The sequence below is a fragment of the Oncorhynchus kisutch genome, linkage group LG4 (assembly GCF_002021735.2).
Source record: "Oncorhynchus kisutch isolate 150728-3 linkage group LG4, Okis_V2, whole genome shotgun sequence".
NCBI classification, from domain to species: Eukaryota; Metazoa; Chordata; class Actinopteri; order Salmoniformes; family Salmonidae; genus Oncorhynchus; species Oncorhynchus kisutch.
In genome coordinates, this window is record NC_034177.2 from 61,537,917 (window position 1) to 61,556,715 (window position 18,799).

At 41.1% G+C, this 18,799-nt stretch overlaps 3 protein-coding genes across 6 annotated transcripts in view; 2 read left to right on the plus strand and 1 right to left on the minus strand.

Annotated features, from left to right (window-relative positions):
• LOC109888944 (coiled-coil and C2 domain-containing protein 2A) lies at window positions 1–9,689 on the plus strand. Its single transcript, XM_031823370.1, has 13 exons — window positions 1–258; window positions 453–633; window positions 816–969; window positions 3,324–3,468; window positions 3,732–3,834; window positions 4,039–4,242; window positions 4,521–4,607; window positions 4,784–4,878; window positions 5,418–5,579; window positions 6,027–6,114; window positions 6,637–6,733; window positions 6,891–6,989; window positions 9,089–9,689. The coding sequence occupies exons 1-11, from the start codon at window positions 161–163 to the stop codon at window positions 6,649–6,651; spliced, it is 1,332 nt and encodes a 443-aa protein (XP_031679230.1). The 5' UTR covers window positions 1–160; the 3' UTR covers window positions 6,652–6,733; window positions 6,891–6,989; window positions 9,089–9,689.
• LOC109889805 (protein CC2D2B) lies at window positions 9,497–17,691 on the plus strand. The gene is made up of 9 exons (XM_020481534.2): window positions 9,497–9,575; window positions 9,684–9,893; window positions 10,744–10,833; window positions 11,028–11,141; window positions 14,395–14,529; window positions 14,984–15,097; window positions 15,348–15,406; window positions 15,527–15,704; window positions 16,419–17,691. Exons 2-9 carry the CDS (start codon window positions 9,882–9,884, stop codon window positions 16,641–16,643), a joined length of 927 nt encoding a protein of 308 aa, XP_020337123.1. The 5' UTR covers window positions 9,497–9,575; window positions 9,684–9,881; the 3' UTR covers window positions 16,644–17,691.
• ccnj (cyclin J) overlaps window positions 17,063–18,799 on the minus strand; it is a 20,428-nt gene continuing 18,691 nt past the window's right edge. For all 4 annotated transcript variants that reach the window (XM_020481536.2, XM_031823372.1, XM_020481537.2 and 1 more), the window contains exons 5-6: window positions 18,461–18,620; window positions 17,063–18,160 (exon numbers count right to left, since the gene is read on the minus strand). In XM_020481536.2, coding sequence (XP_020337125.1) covers window positions 17,800–18,160; window positions 18,461–18,620 — 521 coding nt within the window. In that variant the 3' untranslated portion in view covers window positions 17,063–17,799. The remainder of the gene's footprint in view (window positions 18,161–18,460; window positions 18,621–18,799) is intronic.

Sequence of the window (18,799 nt, forward strand, 5' to 3'; positions counted from 1 at the left end):
TAACCTTTGTTGCGTTGTTGTCGGTGGAAACATCCTTTTGCAGACGAAGCTCTACACAGATGGTGACGTAACGATCAAGCAGCACTACCTGTGTAGGGAGCTGAAGGAGCATAACAAAGAGGAGATATCCATCCCTCCAGTTCCAGGACAAGAGGAGGAGATGTCTACTGATTCTGTCAAGCAGAAGGCAGATCAGTTAGATCTAGTTCCTGTTCTTACTATGTGTGGGGTGGTCACTCCAACCTCTAGCTGTCCACCGTAAGATTCTCTTCAGAAGCAGAATGATTTTTAGCTAGTTGTTGTTTATTGGTTCATTGGAAATGTATGTTTTTAAGACTATCCATCCGGTTGAGAGTGGACATGGCACTTACTTTGGCACCGACTGATATATGATCATGTATTTTGATGCTATCGATGCATTCAATTTGTTCATATTTTATTTCTTTTTACAGTGATGAGAAGGTTAGAAGATATGAACTGGCCAACCACAAAGTATCAGTGAACATATTCTATAATGGAAAGCATGTGTCTACCTCTGAGCCATCCATGTTCGACAACAGTGACTTCAGAGTTCAAATTCAACAGATGTTCAACATGCAGATTGTACACAGCCCAGAGAACATTATGCTTGAGGTATGTTTCTCTTGCTGTAAATAATATTGTTCATTCGATTTTGTTTTTTGAGAGATGTTATATTCTTACATTTTTCCCAAAACACTTTATGTTAAGCTACACTTTATAAAGGATTTGTTTAAATGGCCTTTTAAATAGTTTATAAACTGTCAATTATTTGTTTTGTAAATTCCCAATTCCAGATTTGTGAGACAGTGAAACAAAAGAGCACTGTTGTGGCCAAAATGTATGTGCCCATACCAGACAGGAACATGCTCTCTAGCAACGCTACAATGGAGAGGTCAGAGTTCAGCAGTGACAAAGCCATCAAGGCCTACTATGCTGGTGTTGGGAGCAGTGAGTTACGTTGTAGCTATGATATGTGATTATTTGGAAGATGTGGTATTTAGCATTGGTGAAATTGCTACAGGGATGGGGGGACATGCCCCCCTCCCCCCTATATACAGTATGAATCAAAGGTTTGGACACACCTTTATTTTTACTATTTTCTACATTCTAGAATAATAGTGAAGACATCAAAACTATGAAATAACACATATGGAATCATGTAGTAACCAAGAAAGTGTTAAACAAATCAAAACATATTTTATATTTGAGATTGTTCAAAGTAGCCACCCTTTGTCTTGATGACAGCTTTGCACACTCTTTTATTATTTTTTATTTAACCTTTATTTAACTAGGCAAGTCAGTTCAGAACAAATTCTTATTTACAATGACGGCCTACCTCAAATGTGCGCCGCCCTATGGGACTCCCAATCACGGCTGGTTGTGATACAGCTTGGAAGCGAACCAGGGTCTGTAGGGACGCCTCTAGCAATGAGATGCAATGCCTTAGACCGCTGCGCCACTCGGGAGCTCTTGGCATTCTCTCAACCAGCTTCGTGAGGTAGTCACCTGGAATGCATTTCAATTAACAGGTGTGCCTTGCTAAAAGTTCATTTGTGGAAGAAGAGACTTGCTTGGGCCAAGAAACACGATCAATGGACATTAGACCAGTGGAAATCGGTCCTTTGGTCTGATGAGTCCAAATTTGTGATTTTTGGTTCCTGCGTCTGTGAGACGCAGAGCAGGTGAACAGATCTCTGCATGTGTGGTTCCCACCGTGAAGCATGGAGGAGGAGGTGTGTTGGTGTGGGAATGCTTTGCTGGTGAAACTGTTAGTGATTTATTTAGAATTCAATGCACACTTAACCAGCATGGCTACCACAGTATTCTGCAGCGTTATGCCATCCCATCTGGTTTGCGCTTATTCCATCTGGTTTGCGCTTAGTGGGAATATAATTCGTTTTTCAACAGGACAATGGCCCAAAACACACCTCCAGGCTGTGTAAGGGCTATTTGACCAAGAAGGAGTGCTGCATCAGATGACCTGGCCTCCACAATCATTCGACCTCAACCAGTTGAGATGGTTTGGGATGAGTTGGACCGCAGAGTGAAGGAAAAGCAGCCAACGAGTGCTCAGCATATGTGGGAACTCCTTCAAGACTGTTGGAAAAGCATTCCTCATGAAGCTAGTTGAGAAAATGTTAACAGTGTGCACAGCTGTCATCAAGGCAAAGGGTGGCTACTTTTGACCGTTGATTCTGATCATGAAAAACTGTCCAACTTGTCTTTCTCAATTTTCAAACAGAAATGGGTTTTGCCTTTGGTGGTTCATCGATGTGTCATTCTGGTCATGCACGCTGCGACCAACGTAGCTAGTTCGTTAGCTAGTAACTCCTCCAGTATTTGTTGACCCCATTTCACAGGATTTGTTTTTGGACGGAAGCTGTAGAGATCAGTAAGAAATGGCACTTCTGTAGCCAAATATCTTATTTATCAATTTTTGTTTGTTTTCATTAAATGACCTGGTATGATGGTGCATTGATCAGTTACACAGTTTATAGCCGTCAACCTTTTAAAAAGTCAACCTTTAAAGTAACTGTTCAGCGTTTTGAGATTTCTATGAAATATGACCTATAATTAATTATGATATATATGACATATATCATAATATATATCATATATATGATAATATAATATATATATGATAATATGACCTATAATTAATATAGTATGAGTGAAATAGTTCCTTACAAAAAAGGGTAATTAAGTTTGTGAAAAAGTATTTTCTGTGTTGGAATGGTGTGGGCGTACCCCAACAACAGAATGATGTGGGTGTATACCGGTCATTAAAAATATTCACTCGAGTAGACTTTTCTCTCCAATTTATACTTTGGCCACAAATACAAGTATAATTTTGTCAACAACATTATTTGGGTATGATTTAACAGAATATTCATTTTTTTATATTTATCTCAGCCTCATGGCAAACTGTGTAGAGTAGCAGGAAATTAACATTCTCATTGCAAAATGTGAAAAATAGTGATGAGCTATAAAACAGAAACATTTTCTCTGCCCCATGGTAAAATGTGTAGAATTGCAGGAAATGACCTGGCTTTTCACTATACCCAACCAGATACCCCTCAAAATACCCCTCATAGTTAATAAGTGAATTGCGTATAAAATGTTTTTAAAAACTCTCTACTGTTCGTCACCCCCAATATCTACACCCCAATTTTGCCCTTGATATTTAGTGATGAGCTAAATTTAAAAAGTTATGGTAATTTAGCTCACTATGTGTTTTTGTTGTTGTTGTTTAAGGATAATGTCAACCCAGGTCTTTAGTGACAAAACAATGGTATTTTTAGATGTCCCATTCAAACTAGAGAAGGAGGATGCTGAGGAGTGCCTCATGACCTCTGGGAGGCTGCTGTATGTTGTCTCCTGGGCTGTGGATGAGAGTGGCTTTCCCATGGCGCCCACTGCCCCACCACACAGACCCAGCTCAACCAGGTGAGTCTGAACAACACCTGACTGACTTCCACAAGGTTGGCCGTCTTCTCACACACACACACACACACACACACACACACACACACACACACACACACACACACACACACACACACACACACACACACACACACACACACACACACACACACACACACACACACACACACACACACCTCTGTTTGTCTGTTACCTTATGAGTTGAAGGCTTTTCTTTATGCTGTCTTCCAATAGAAACACTAACCATGTTACATTGCCTGTAGACCCATGGCCAGCGGTCCCAATGCAAGTAGGCTTGAATGGATCAGGGACCTTCAGTTTGACCCCAACCACCCTTCTAACACAGAACTCACAGAACTCCTTAGGGTGAGTGTTAACACCGTAGACTCAGAACCTCCACTTGTATTCTACCAAAATAAACCCAAGGATGTGTTGTTGATACAAAACACTCCGTGGTTGCCATGGATTCGAATCAGGAAACAGCTAGAGGGCTGACACATGAAAGCTTGCCCAGAGCACTTGGTTTGAAGTGGACGTTTGAAGTAGCGTTTCATATTGTTTGACCAATAGGAGGCCTGTGAGCAGAGAGACAGAGCCACGGGTCACTTCCGCCTGCATGCCCTGGAGGAGGAGTTTGACTTCACCACTGAGGAGCAGCTGGAGAAGTCCAGTCGCTTTGGTCTCCTGCAGCTGCGGAGCTCTCATGCTGTGGACGTCAGCCCCTCCAAACCCATCCCTCTCCACGACAGAGACATTACTGAAGCAATGTTCGCTGTAATGCCCTTCTCATATAGCCTGGTTCCAGATTAGTTTGTGCTGTCTTGCCAATTCCTCCAGCATGGTCATTGTCATGCCAATGTTTGGCTATACACAGCATAAACAAATATGTGGGACTAGAGTAGACTACTTCCTCATCCCTATATTCTGCAACGTTTTGGATTTGTTTCATATATAGTTTCCTACAGGTACATACTTTACTCTCGTCCTGCAATCATTTTGTGGGTGAATTGTTTTTAACAAAAGTGGACTTTTGTTGCTTTGTTGTTTCCCAGGATTATGGTGCATTCCCAAGTCTGTCCCTTATGGATGAAGACCCTATCACAATGGGGAGAGCACGCTCTATCCACTACATCCAAAAGGTACTCTTCTTCCGTCCCTAGATTCTGTCATCTGGAGTCAGATTGCATTTTTGTCGCGTATGTCTGTGTTCACAGCTTACTCATATGATCCGTTTTGATATATGAACATGTGCGAACGAGTAGCAATACTGAAATGTCATTTTCGATTGTCATGTGACCTGTAATTGTTTTTTTAGGCGCTGAATTTGGCAAGAGAAAAACTGTTGAACATCAAGAGGAAGTACAAGTTCTCTGATATAGTCACCGAGTACCACGAGGCAGATACAGTGATGTGAGTATCAAGACTAATTTTCTCCTTAACACTTCTCCACATACAAATGGTGTTGCTGTACAGCCCATAAACCATATATCATAAAGACATCTAAAAGTATTTTTAGCTTTTGAGGCCTGCGAAATTTCAGTCATAATGATAATCATTTAGTGGGTGCTTATATTTGTTCTATTTCAATGTGTTTTTTTGCATATCCCATTCTCCCCGAGACACCCTTGGAAAGCAGGGTCTTCACAGCCAGGGTCTGGCATTCAACAGCAACCCTGGAGCAATACGGATTAAGTGCCTTACTCAAAGGCACAATGACAGATTTTTACACATTGTCAGTTCTGGGATTCGAACTAGCAACCTTTCGGGTTACTGGCACAACGCTCTAACCTCTAGGCTACCTGCCGCCAGGCTACACGATGATACGTCTCTATGTTTTCCTCTGACATTTCTAGCGTCCTAGCCTGGAATCCAAACTGATATGCTTTGTTTCACCATTGAAATGGAGCATATCCATTTGAATTCCAGGCTAACACTCTCCACCCCATCAGGGAGTTCAACTGGGACGTGTTCAGACTTAAGCGACCTCTCCAGCCTCAGCGCGTGAAGAGGAAGATCATTCCTACCTGCTCCCTCTCAGACGGGGACCTGAGGATCCATGTTGCCATCAACAATGCCCAGGGCCTGCCTGTTCGCCAGGAGGCTTTCCTCAAGTATTGATCCAAGTTCTACCTATCCTATTACTTTTACAACTACTACAGCTTCTAACGTAAAACCTATGCCATTCCTATAACAAATACCTCTACTTCTACTATCATCACTTTACAGTACACCCAACCCAATACTACTTGTACTATTAGCTGAACATATTCGCTATATCTACAATACAGTTGGCAACTTGCCTTAACAACAGATACTTCAGCTTCTCATGCCTGCAGCTATCCTAATAGAATTCTTACTGTACAATGCGTTATGCAATGGTCCTCTTATCCAATTCTAGCAAAGATTAAAACCTTTAGACTGAATCTCCTCCCCCACGTGACAACCACGCTCATAGAGAACACCATCAAAAATAGACACTGCTTTCTATTTCCTTGACAACGCCGTTCCATCTGTGTGGAAGCAGATCTAATGAGTTGTGTTTTTTGTGTACCTTCAAGGGAGATCCAGGCAAGAGGCTCCTGCTGTGGTCTGTCGAGCAGCAGCAGACTCAACATGAAAAGCAGCTCAGAAAAGGCTGTGCTACAGGTAAAATGGTAGAGGTAGCACATATTTGGTGCTAAAATATCACAGACGGAGACGTGATCGCCGTATATAGAATATTGAAACAGAATTCAAATTGCACGATTGACAGTCAGATACTACCGGACTACGAACATGAACTCATTTTCCTTGATAGCTTTTTGTTTGTTGTCGTATAGGCCGTTGACATGACGTACTGTATATAACAATGTGGTTATGTAGGTTCATAACAGGTACAGTAGGTTGAGTTTTGTCCCATGGTTGTGCCAGGCTCAGGTTCAGCCCTTCGTGGAGGTTAGGTTTCAGGAGACAACATATGAGAGCAGCGTAGAGCAGGGACCCAACCCATGCTGGAGGGAAGAGTTCACCCTGGAGTTTAAGTATGACACGCGCTACTCTCCTAATGCACTGTTAATTCCATCTCCAACTGGCTCCACAAGTCAACACTGTGCATCCTTACACATGTGACTGTACTGTTCGTGCTAACAAAATCACATTTCATAAATGTCAAATGTAATGTTCTCTCAGATCCTTAGGGGGTGATTATAGCCACGCGGGCCTTTCCAAAGTACAAGACGACATTGTCATCAATGTGTTTGATGAGATGTCCTTTCAAGTCATTGAGGTACTGCAAGCCTCAACCATGAAAGTACAAGCACTATTCAAAAGCCACTTCAAATCGCAGGGTGAACTGGAAATCAACATTCTGTCTGTCCCATCGCCATCCCTCCCTTACTCTCTTTTTTTTCTTTCATCTTTTATCTCACCTGTGTGAATCCCAGAGCAGTTCACTGAGAGGCTGTGGAAGCCAGGTGTTCTCTGGCAGACAGTGGCTGGGCTCGGTCACCTTACCCTTCAGATCTCTGCTGCAGCAATCCAAGGTACGGCTCTGCGCGCGCACACACGTTCAGGTGGTACACAAAGTCGGATAAAAGGATTTAAAGCCTGTCGGCTTTGTCCAACTTGGCCTAGTAATGTCGGGGTGTTGGTGTGGTTGCTTGCTGTATGTGAACATGTCTTTGTATGTACGGTTGCCTTGTAGACAATTAACACTCTTAAGATTGTCTTCTCTGCGATCGTAGAAAAGAGGTGCTAAGTAGAACCATATAGGGTTCTTCGGCTTGTCTCCATATGGGAACCCTTTTTGGTGCTAGGTAGAATCCTTTGCAGAGGGTTCTACCCAGAACCCTCTATGAAGGGTACTTCATAGAGCCCTCTGTATATGGTTCTACTTAGAACTCTCCATGAAGGGCTCTTCCTAGAACCCTTTATAAGTGGTTCTACAAAGAACCCTTTTATCATCTAAAGGTTCTTCCTAGAACCCTCTATGAAGGGTTCTACCAAGAACCCTTTTATCTTTGAAGGGTTCTTACTAGAACCTTCTACGAATGGTTCCACCAGCTTTACTATTACATTCTTTATGACAATAGATTACATACAGTACCAGTCCAAAAAATTGGACACACCTACTCATTCCAGTGTTTTTCTTTATTTTTACTATTTTAATAGTGAAGACATCAAAACTATGAAATAACACATATGGAATCATGTAGTAACCAAAAATGTAAAAAAAATTTAGATGAATAAATCACAGAAGACAGAAATCATGGCAAAGATATCAACTATAAAAACTGAAGAACATACGCACATCCAGGTACTTTCCACAGATGTTAAGAGTTTTAGGCAAACTCATGGAAAACAGAAAGGAAAACGCTGCATTACTGCCACTCATGCTCCCAGGTGATATTTATTTACAACGGTTCGACCCTTAGCTCTTCATCAGGCATCCATATCCCAGGTGGGGGCGGAAGGTCCTATATATAGGGGCAGTACTCAGTGACATCACTTCCTGAAACGAGAGGTAAAAAATGTATAACATAGGTTCACAATATTACATTCAATGTATCAAATTTATATGATCCTACACACAGAATGTGATCAATATTTATAGTAAAATACATACAATATTCAATTAGGATTTTTAAAAAAACACAATTCAGACTTATTGAAACTATAAAAACAGTCTCAAGTCAAACTCCTCATTAAGGCCAAGAGGAGACAGTGTGTTCAGCCTGTGGATCCAATCTGAAGAGGTTTCCTCTCAATGTCCCCTCCCCTGCGTGACATCTTGACCATTTCTATTCCAATGTATCTCAGAGAACTATTAGGATGTCCAGCTTGTGCAAAATGAGCAGCCACCAGATTTTTTAGTCTCATCTGTTTTGTATATTGCTGCGATGCTCACTGATCTGTGTCTTAAGGCTTCTATGGGTTTTCCCTATGTAGGTCAGACCACAAGGAAATGTCAACATGTAAATAACATTGGTGGACATGCAGGTAATGAAGCCCTTGATCTTAAATCTTTGTCCTGTGCGGGGAGGGTAAATGAGTTACATTTGTACGTAAAAGCTGCATTGAGTACATTGGCCATATTTGTAATTACCCTCTGGAACCTTGTCCAAAAAAGTTTCCCTTTTCTCTGGTGGGTAATCAGATTTAACCACAATATCTCTCACGTTTGTAGGTGTTTTAAAAACCATACGTGTTTTTTTTTAAATACCTCGTGTTTCAGGAAGTGATGTCACCTATATATAGGACCTTCCGCCCCCACCTGGGATATGGATGCCCGATGAAGACCTAAGAGTCGAAACGTAAATAAATATCACCTGGGAGCATGAGCGACAGTGTGCGGCTTTTTCCTTTCTGTTTCCCAAAGACATCAACTATGCCAGTGTTGTATATGTAAAATGATTAAAGGTACAAGATACATGCACAAATATTCCTATATAGGTACAATTTCAAACATTCTAACACCTACCTCATCCGATTACTAAAAGTTTAAACGCTGAGGTAAAGAGTAATGCTCAGGCACTATTTAAAATAAAGGGTTCTTCAGATGAAAACGTTTCTTGGTTGAAACCTATCCCTCTGCAAAGAATCCTTTTGGAACCTTTTTATCTAAGAGTCAACTCTTTGATAGGTGTATGAGAAACTGACCATCTGTACCCCACCGACCCTACTGGGCTACATGTGGACAGGGGAAGACATGGTCAATGACCAGGGCGTAGAGAGACCCGCGAGAAGAGATACCAGTTTCATGAATGTCTTCATCACTTTGGATCCAGCCATCTCTCTGAGTGATGACCAAACAGCAAAGGCAAATAATTTTCATGTTTAATACTGTTTCATTTTAAAGAGGTACTATGTTCTAAAAACCTCTTTGCCTTCAACTAAAAACACTTAAACTTTTATTTGATTCAGACGTTTGCTGTGGAAGATATTGATCGATAAGATATGGAATATGATTACTCATTAATCAGTATCCATTCTTTTAAAGTGCTTATGTTTAATGTCATGACTACTGTGGTTGATAACCAACTGTACAACTGCATCAGAACACACATCCATGGAAATGTACTATTTGCCCTTTTCACATTCAGTATGGTGACCAGAAGCCCCTTTGGCTGGTGAGTATCAGTCCAATTTGTATTGCTTAGCCTAAATGATAAGTCACCCTTTTCCATGCACTGCTGCTGCTCCTACAGAATTCTGTGTTTGTATCCGTCTACGCGTAGTTTTCCACAGACGAGGATGAGGACTTGCTGAACTTGACCTATGAGTATGAGAAGCAGTGTAAGGTGGCGGCAGGCCGGGTGAAGAAGCGAGTCATAACCACAGTGATAAATAGTGAGGGGAGGCTTGTCCTGGCACACCGGTTCTTCAAGCCACTTCCTCCTCCACAGGAAGTTGTACTGGACACCCCCGACAATAGCATGTCTGTTCTCGTAAGGCTCCAACATAACTAGATCTGGGTTCAAATACTATTTGAAATCCTTTCAAAACACTGAGTGTTTGCTTTAGTCTGCCTGGAGAGCCAGATGGGCGGATTTTTTGTTGTTGTTTTTTTACTTTTATAGAAAAACTCAATCAAGCCTAGCGAAAGTATTTCAAATGATTTAAAATAGTATTTGAACCCAGGTCTGACCATAACATCACAATCATTAGAATGATTCAACCCATAAGGTTAATGTCTGAAATATATATAAACAACTTGGAATCATAATGAAAGCACAGTTGTATTCATTCTTTGGGAGTTTTACTTATTTGGAGTTGTTTGGATGGAAGTCAGTTAATTTGTTTATGTGCATTATATTAAAGGGCAATTCCGCCACTTTTCAACCTCATATTCATCATCTCCAGCACCAAACCAGTCTACATATGTGAAAACAGCGTGTTTCTATGATCTGTGGTTAAAAAGATAAGAATAAAGGGCCTAAAAAAATGCTTCTCTGTGACAAAGGATGGATAGATAAAAAGTGTTTTTTAAATTGTGATTTTCAAAACCTTCAACGAGTTTTTAGCCCAAGGGAGGGTATTTTGTTGCTCCCCACATCACCGCAAATCTCATAGTGTTTGAAAATCTGTTTTTAAGATGTTTTAACATTTGATGTCATCGGGTAGAACTTTTTAAATGTATATTTATTTCCTAAGAAAAACTGAATTACACCGTTTTCACATATGTTGACACTGGTATTGTGCTGGAGATAATGAAAATTAAGTTGAAAAGAGGTGGCGTTGCCCTTTATTTGATTACTATGTTGTGCTCTTAAAACTGTTTTGCTCTGTGTAACCCAGGAGAGGGTGGCAGCTTTTGTGTCCCTGATTCCCACCTTTTCCTTCCCATCGGACGTTGGTGACAGTGGGGACATGTGGCTCACCTCAGAGGTAAACAAAACAGACCATGTTGTAGACTGAACATTTTGTTTCACAGAGCCAAAACTTAAAACATGACTTATGTTTTAGCAGATATTAAATACCAAGAAAAATACCAATAATCATCAACATAGTTTGGTCAGCTTGTTGTTAACCCAGTGGTGCCTTTCTCATTCTTTATTGCACACCTTTGCTATACACAATAGCAATGCTTGGAGCTGGCTATGGGAAACCATATCAGTTTGGCAGTTCTGCTGTGCAACTTCTTTCATGACCTGACGGTAAATGGGTGGCTTCTCCTGGGAACATCTGTCATAGAGGTAACAATTGACATGTGCTGTTTAATTTACATAGCCTTCAGAAAGTATTCACACGCCTTGACCTTTTCCACATTTTGTTGTGTTACAAGGTGGGATTAAAATGGATTTGTCGTTTTTTTGTCAATGATCGACACAAAATACTCTATAATGTCAAAGTGGAAGAAAAATACAGAAATGTGTATAAAAAATAAAACATGAAAAATAAAACACTAATATACAGTGGGGCAAAAAAGTATTTAGTCAGCCACCAATTGTGCAAGTTCTCCCACCTAAAAAGATGAGAGAGGCCTGTAATTGTCATCATAGGTATACTTCAACTATGACAGACAAGATGAGAGAGAAAAAAATCCAGAAAATCTCATTGTAGGATTTTTAATGAATTTATTTGCAAATTATGGTGGAAAATAAGTATTTGGTCAATAACAAAAGTTTCTCAATACTTTGTTATATACCCTTTGTTGGCAATGACAGAGGTCAAATGTTTTCTGTAAGTCTTCACAAGGTTTTCACACACTGTTGCTCGTATTTTGGCCCATTCCTCCATGCAGATCTCCTCTAGAGCAGTGATGTTTTGGGGCTGTTGCTGGGCAACACAGACTTACAACTCCCTCTAAAGATTTTCTATGGGGTTGAGATCTGAAGACTGGCTAGGCCACTCCAGGACCTTGAAATGCTTCTTACGAAGCCACTCCTTCGTTGCCCGGGCGGTGTGTTTGGGATCATTGTCATGCTGAAAGACCCAGCCACGTTTCATCTTCAATGCCCTTGCTGATGGTAGGCTTTGTTACTTTGGTCCCAGCTCTCTGCAGGTCATTCATTAGGTCCCCCCGTGTGGTTCTGGGATTTTTGCTCACCGTTCTTGTGATCGTTTTGACCCCACGGGGTGAGATCTTGCATGGAGCCCCAGATCGAGAGATTATCAGTGGTCTTGTATATCTTCCATTTCCTAATAATTGCTCCCACAGTTTATTTCTTCAAATCAAGCTGCTTCCCTATTACAGATTCAGTCTGGTGCAGGTCTACAATTTTGTTTCTGGTGTCCTTTGACAGCTCTTTGGTCTTGGCCATAGTGGAGTTTGGAGTGTGACTGTTTGAGGTTGTGGACAGGTGTCTTTTATACTGATAACAAGTTCAAACCGGTGCCATTAATACAGAGGAGCCTCTTAAAGAAGAAGTTACAGGTCTGTGAGAGCCAGAAATCTTGCTTGTTTGTAGGTGACCAAATACTTATTTTCCACCATCATTTGCAAATAAATTCATAAAAAATCCTACAATGTGATTTTCTGGATTTCTTTTCTCGTTTTGTCTGTCATAGTTGAAGTGTACCTATGATGAAAATTACAGGCCTCTCTCATCTTTTTAAGTGGGAGAACTTGCACAATTGGTGGCTGGCTAAATACTTTTTTGCCCCACTGTATATTGATTAGATAAGTATTCAACCCCCTGAGTCAATACATGTTAGAATCACCTTTGGCAGCGATTAAAGTGGTGAGTCTCTAAGAGCTTTGTAGATCTGGATTGTACAATATTTGCACATTATTATGAAAACAATTATTCAAGCTCTGTCAAGTTGGTTGTTGATCATTGCTAGACAGCCATTTAAGTTTTGCCATTGACTTAAATCGGCTTGAAAATCTAACTGTAACTAGGCCACTCGGGAACATTTCATGTCGTCTTGGTAAGCAACTCCAGTGTATATTTGGGCTTGTGTTTTAGGTTATTGTCCTGCTGAAAGTTGAATTTGTCTCCCAGTGTCTGATGGAAAGCAGACTGAACCAGGTTTTCCTCTAGGATTTTGCCTGAGCTTAGCTCTATTCAGTCTATTTTTATCCTAAAAAACTGCAGTACCTCATCCTTGCCGATGACAAGGATACCCAGAACATGATACAACTACCACCATGCTTGAAAATATGAAGAGTGGTACTCAGGGATGTGTTGTGTAAGATTTGCAACAAACATAACGCTTTGTACTCAGGACATACAGTTAATTTCTTTACCAAATGTCTTAGCAGTTTCACTTTAGGCCCTTATTGCAAACAGGATGCATGTTTTGGAATATGTTTTATTCTGTACAGGCTTCCTTCTTTTCACTCTGTCATTTAGCTTAGTATTGTGCAGTAATTACAATGTTGTTGATCAATCCTCAGTTGTCCTATCACAGCCATTAAACTCCAACTGTTTTAATGTCACCCTTCGCCTCATGGTGAAATCCCTGAGCGGTTTCCTTCCTCTCCGGCAACTGAGTTAGGAAAGACACCTGTATCTTTGTAGTGACTGGGTGTATTGATACACTATCCAAAGTGTAGTGAATAACTTCACCATGCTCAAAGGGTTATTCAATGTCTGCTTTTTATTATTTCGACCAATAGGTGCCCTTCTTTACTAGGCATTGGAAAAGCTCCCTTCTCTTTGTGGTTGAATCTGTGTTTGAAATTCACTGAGACCTTACAGTTAACTGTATGTGTGGGGTACAGAGAGGATGTAGTCATTCAGAAATCATGTTAAACACACAGTGAGGGTCCATGCAACATATGTGACTTGTTTAATACATTTTCTGTTGTGTGCCCTGATGAACACAATCCTGCTCTCGTACAATGGGGAGGGTGTAATGTTTCCACTAGAAGACAAACAAAACCGTGTTTGCCCTATGATTATTTATTTTTTTAGCAGCTGTGGCAAAGGTAGAGGGAGAAGGTGACTGAGGTCACTTCTGGTAACTTTTTCAAAAGGACATTCTACTCCTGAATAAATGAAAATACAATTATGCTGACATCTGCAATATAACAGGGAAATAACCTGAAGACCAACTGATGCAGCATAGCGGCTTTAAATAAATGGGCCGAAGAAACATGGGGTTGCCCATGCACATTTCTACTCCTGAACGTATTTAGGCTTGCCGTAACAAATTGAATACTTAGACTCAAGACATTTCAGCTTTTCATATCTAATTAATTTGTCTAACAACATAATTCCACTTTGACATTATGGGGTATTGTATGTTTAGGCCAGTGACCCATCTCAATTTAATCAATTTAAAATCCAGGCTGTAATATGGCAAAATGTAGAAAAAGTCAAGGGGTGTGAATACTTTCTGAAAGCACTGTATACATAAAACAACAATGCACTCCCATCCAAATCAATGTATTTGCGAGTCAGCTGAGAAAATAGACTACACCTTTAGTGCAGTGTATTTAATTGTATTCGTTGAGGGCAACACAGTAGCATTCATGTTTGTTTTTGGGTTTTTTTCCAGGGAGAGACCACCTATGTCCTTACTCAAGAGAACACTTGGTTTGTGTTATGGAACCCCAGAGATGGGAAGCACTACCAGTCATACGACTCCTTCTGTCCTCTAAAGACTGTCGACTGTCTGGTCAATGGTGAAAATGTAAGCGTGGAGTCCATGGACATGGATACCCCTCAGTGTGTTTAATTTATGTCATCCACTCAGGATTATGTGTACGTGAGTTTAGTCAAAACAGATGGCAAATCAATAACTCCATCCCAAAGTCCACTTCCCAACTGCTGTTCTTTGTCCCTGCCCATGCGGTTTACTATGCTATTGTGGTGACACTGTCTACCAGTTATTTTATATGTTAGTATCACAAGACTGTGTTGTGACCTATAAAGAAATCACTGTCGGTGATTGATACGGCGACATCATTATACCATCACGTGTGCATTCTATGCAAGTCTCGTTCACCAGCTGTGTGGTGCTCGAAAACTGTTGAAAGGGATCCTCGTCTTCAGCCGCTATCTTGACTAGACCTTAAAAAAGGTTTTAGGTGACGTGTCCATTGACCATAAATGTCATGTGCTTGATCTGACTGGATGTCTCTCAGGTGTGGTTCCATCTCCAACCAACAAGAAAGATGCCCATCACTTTTGACGTATCAAATAATGCCACATGGAAACCCTTACTCCCCAAAGGATTCAACTCGGACTCATCCTCAACGGTATTTCTAACCTAGTTTTTTTTTTTTGCTGCTGTAGTGTTAAAAGACGAGACGTAAAATGTAAGATACGGTTCCAAACATAAGAGCCGTAGGTTTTCCCTCATTGAGAATTAGTGACAGTACTGAAATATTTGAAAGTAGGTCATATTTGAAGAACACAACTTGTTACTTATATTGAGTCAACATAACACGAGTCAACTATGTACAGTCAATTAAAAAACTGCTCAATGCTAACTGTCAAATTTTACAGCCAACAGAAATTAAATACCGTCCCCCTCAAATAGATCTGGTCAATCACCTTCAAAGAAGGTACGTTAATATGGATTCTATATTTAAGGCTATGCATTGCTTTTATCTTAGAGCGAAATGCAGGACAATTTCATTTATGGTCTTGTCTGTCCCATCCATGAATTTCATTCTTCAACACAGGCTGGAGATGAAACTGAAAAGTTGTGTGATGGAATGGAGAAGCCCCCACCCGACACGCTGGAGCCCCCGCTGTGCAGCCATGCTCTCGGAGGTCATGCAGAAGCTTGAGAAGAACCCAGCTTCTGACACAATAGCGCTAGAGATAGACAGGCTGCTGGACACCATGAAGGATTACAAGGTGAAATAGGCCTACCCGTAACCCTCTTTAATATGAAAAGGGGAAATCAGTGGATAGTATTTATTATGGACCAAATGGATTGAAACAGGAAGGGACTACCTGGACTGGTCCAATAAAAAGCTTATTTAATATTCTGTTGTGTGTCCTGATGAACAACTCTGCTCTCGTACAATGGGGAGGGTTTGATGTTTGAGATTGTCCTTAAATTTGATAGAAAACACAGGCCTTCAGAATAAAAATAGGTGTATACTGTTGTAAGACATGCTACATGACTAATAACAGTGACCATTATTGGGTATGATATCACCCCCAAAAGAATGATAGAAAAAGGGAGATAAACATTTTTATTTAAAATGTTTTAACTCCCCTATAATTTATTTCAGCAGCGGTGGCAAAGGTAGCGGGAGAAGGTCACTTAAGGATATTCTACTCCAAAATGAATCAAAATGGTATTGACACCATCTGAAATATAATTTTCCCTTTAAAAGCATAACCTGTAGCCCAACTGATAAAGAATAGCGCCTTTCAATAAATATGAAAAGGCATGGGGTTGCCCATCATTTACATAATTGAAATAACCCCAAAAGACAATGCATAAAATGCTACTTACTACAAATAAACGTTGGAATTTGTCCCGCTGTTCTTTCAAGCACATCTCGGCAGAAAGATACAAATAAACTATAGGGGAAACACTGATTAACTGTGTGTTTTTAGGTGACTGGTTTCCCCATTCATATGGCCTACCAAGACATGAGCACAGTAATCGAGGCGGTCTACAATACCAGAATCCACAGCACTGAGATCCCTGGGACAGAGTTTGCTCTCTCCACCTACATCCACCCATACCCCAACCACATCCTGTCGGTGTGGATATTCCTGGCAACGCTGGTCAAACACCAGCATGGCGTGTTCTATGTTCCTTCAGTACACAAGCACTGAGACATCCTGGTTGTGTTCATTAGGCACCAAATGGAAGGAAACTGACAAAACGGGGAGGGACTACCTAAAACCCTTATGTTACTTTCTTTTGCATGCCCGTATGAACAAAATCTCTGCCTTTCAGGGTCAGCTTTTCCTAGTCGTTTTTCTACTGTGGGGAAAGGAATGCAGAGCAATTCAGACCAAGTGATTGAATCCACAAACCTGTACATAGCAAATTAATGGAAATACTTCAATAAAATTGTCCATAAATATGCCAGCAACATGAACCTATATTTGTTAAACCCTTGATTAGCACATATCCGGTATGTTTAAGTTCACAATATGGTTTGTGAAATGTTTTAGGCAATATTTGTTGATGTATGCATAAAGCCTTATATGCCAATAATATGATGCATAATTAAAAAATAAACCAGAAGTACAACTGACAGGCATTTTATTTAAAAGTACCATATTAGAAGTACACAGCACTCGCTGCCATTCCGCATGCACAGGAAGGTGTTGACATGACACATTCCCTCCAAATTAGTGCTCGAAACACAAAACAATGAAAACTATACTTCCTGAACATTGCAGAGAGCACCGTTCAAGAGCAAAGGTCAACGTTAACATTTGAGGTAGCTTCTGGCAGAGTGATGCGGGTTCCTCTATCAAACTACAAAAGTAACCCCTCGAGTTCAATACTGATATAAGATTCCCATTATTACTCATGGCGCCAGGGAATGAAAAGAGAACATACATTCAATGCTTCTGAGGTATCTTAGCTTAAATAAATGCAGCACAGTCTCTTGTCTATAGTGCAATTAAATTATAGCTAATGCAGAGTGTTGGGAAAAGAACCCTTTGCACATGACAACCATGCTTGGTGATAACTCAATCATATTGGTTTTGAAAAGAAGAACACACCTTCGGCAGGTTAGCACCGGAATGATACATGACAAATAACAATATTGCACATTTGTGGAATATTATATTGCACATCTTAACATAGAAGAAAGTGCTTAAATCGCATCATAACTTCTCGAATTAAAAAAAAAAAAAAAAAAAACATACCTGGTCCTGCTAATTAGTCTAATCCAAAGAGACGACATACCCATCCAGTCGCTCGCACTTTTACTTCCCATACTGTCATAGCTCTACCTTGGAGATCCAGCCATCACCTATCAAAACAGGGAGCAGCACAGGTATAGTGCATGTTGACCTGGTAGGCTCTGCTTGGAATGTTGGCCTTGCCATCCAGACCAGCAGAGATGGTCTGGGGGTGGCTGTGTGGCGGGGCACCAGGGCCCTGCAGGGTGGCAGAGTGGGATACGTAGGAGGCTGGGCCGTGGCCTGGGGCTAGGGCTAGGGAAGGCTGGAGGGCCTGCTGAGGGTACTGGATGCTGGTCTGGTGCAGGTACTGAGGCGGCATGGTGGTGGTTGTCTGGCAAGGGGTATGGTACACAGTCTGGCCCGGCTGCTGACCGGGTGGCTGGCACGTCTGCTTGCTGGCCTCCTTCACGTCGCTGTCATGAGCACTGACAAAGAAAGACCAAAAGTGACATTCAAACATCCAACCTGTCAAGCCTGCAGCACAATTCTACAACCATGTTACTAAGATTATGGCAAGAGTTGACTTATTTTCTCAGGTTGCATCAAGGTCATTAGCCACCAAACGGAAGAAAACATACTGAAGAGAGAGAGGGACTCCCTGGACTTGCCGCCCCCCCCCCCAGTTGCGAAACGTTTTTGATAAGGTGTGCCTTAATAAACACGGCCCTGGTGTTAGGCAGTATTTGTCAGCAGGCAAGAGAGGCCGGCTGAGGACAGACACTCACATGAGCATTTTTTCTACACAGGGGACAAGGTGATCCCAGCTGTATACGGTGAGGCGCTGAAGCTGAGATGGCCAGGAAGGGGATAGGCGCAGGATGATACGAGAGGCTGCCACACAGGCAGCTGCCACCAGTGACGGGGCGAATCTCAGAAACACATGATCTGGAATAAGAGCAAGTCATTAATCATCACCATGTATTGCACCAGAATATTGTGCAACAAGGCTAGCTGCGTCTTTAAGTGCAAAAGGTGACATTACACTCTTGTTCTTCCTATAAAAAAATATATATATATTTTCAGAAGGCAAACACTGGTTTGAAAAACCGGTTATGATTTACAAA

Excerpts from the sequence above, each read along its gene's own strand:
- LOC109888944 (XM_031823370.1), top strand. The coding sequence starts at position 161 with ATGTCTACTGATTCTGTCAAGCAGAAGGCAGATCAGTTAGATCTAGTT. Across the intron at positions 634-815 it reads CAGAGAACATTATGCTTGAG|ATTTGTGAGACAGTGAAACA; the intron begins GTATGTTTCTCT and ends TCCCAATTCCAG. Across the intron at positions 4,879-5,417 it reads CACGAGGCAGATACAGTGAT|GGAGTTCAACTGGGACGTGT; the intron begins GTGAGTATCAAG and ends CCACCCCATCAG.
- LOC109889805 (XM_020481534.2), top strand. Across the intron at positions 14,530-14,983 it reads GTCTGGTCAATGGTGAAAAT|GTGTGGTTCCATCTCCAACC; the intron begins GTAAGCGTGGAG and ends GATGTCTCTCAG. Across the intron at positions 15,407-15,526 it reads GTCAATCACCTTCAAAGAAG|GCTGGAGATGAAACTGAAAA; the intron begins GTACGTTAATAT and ends TCTTCAACACAG.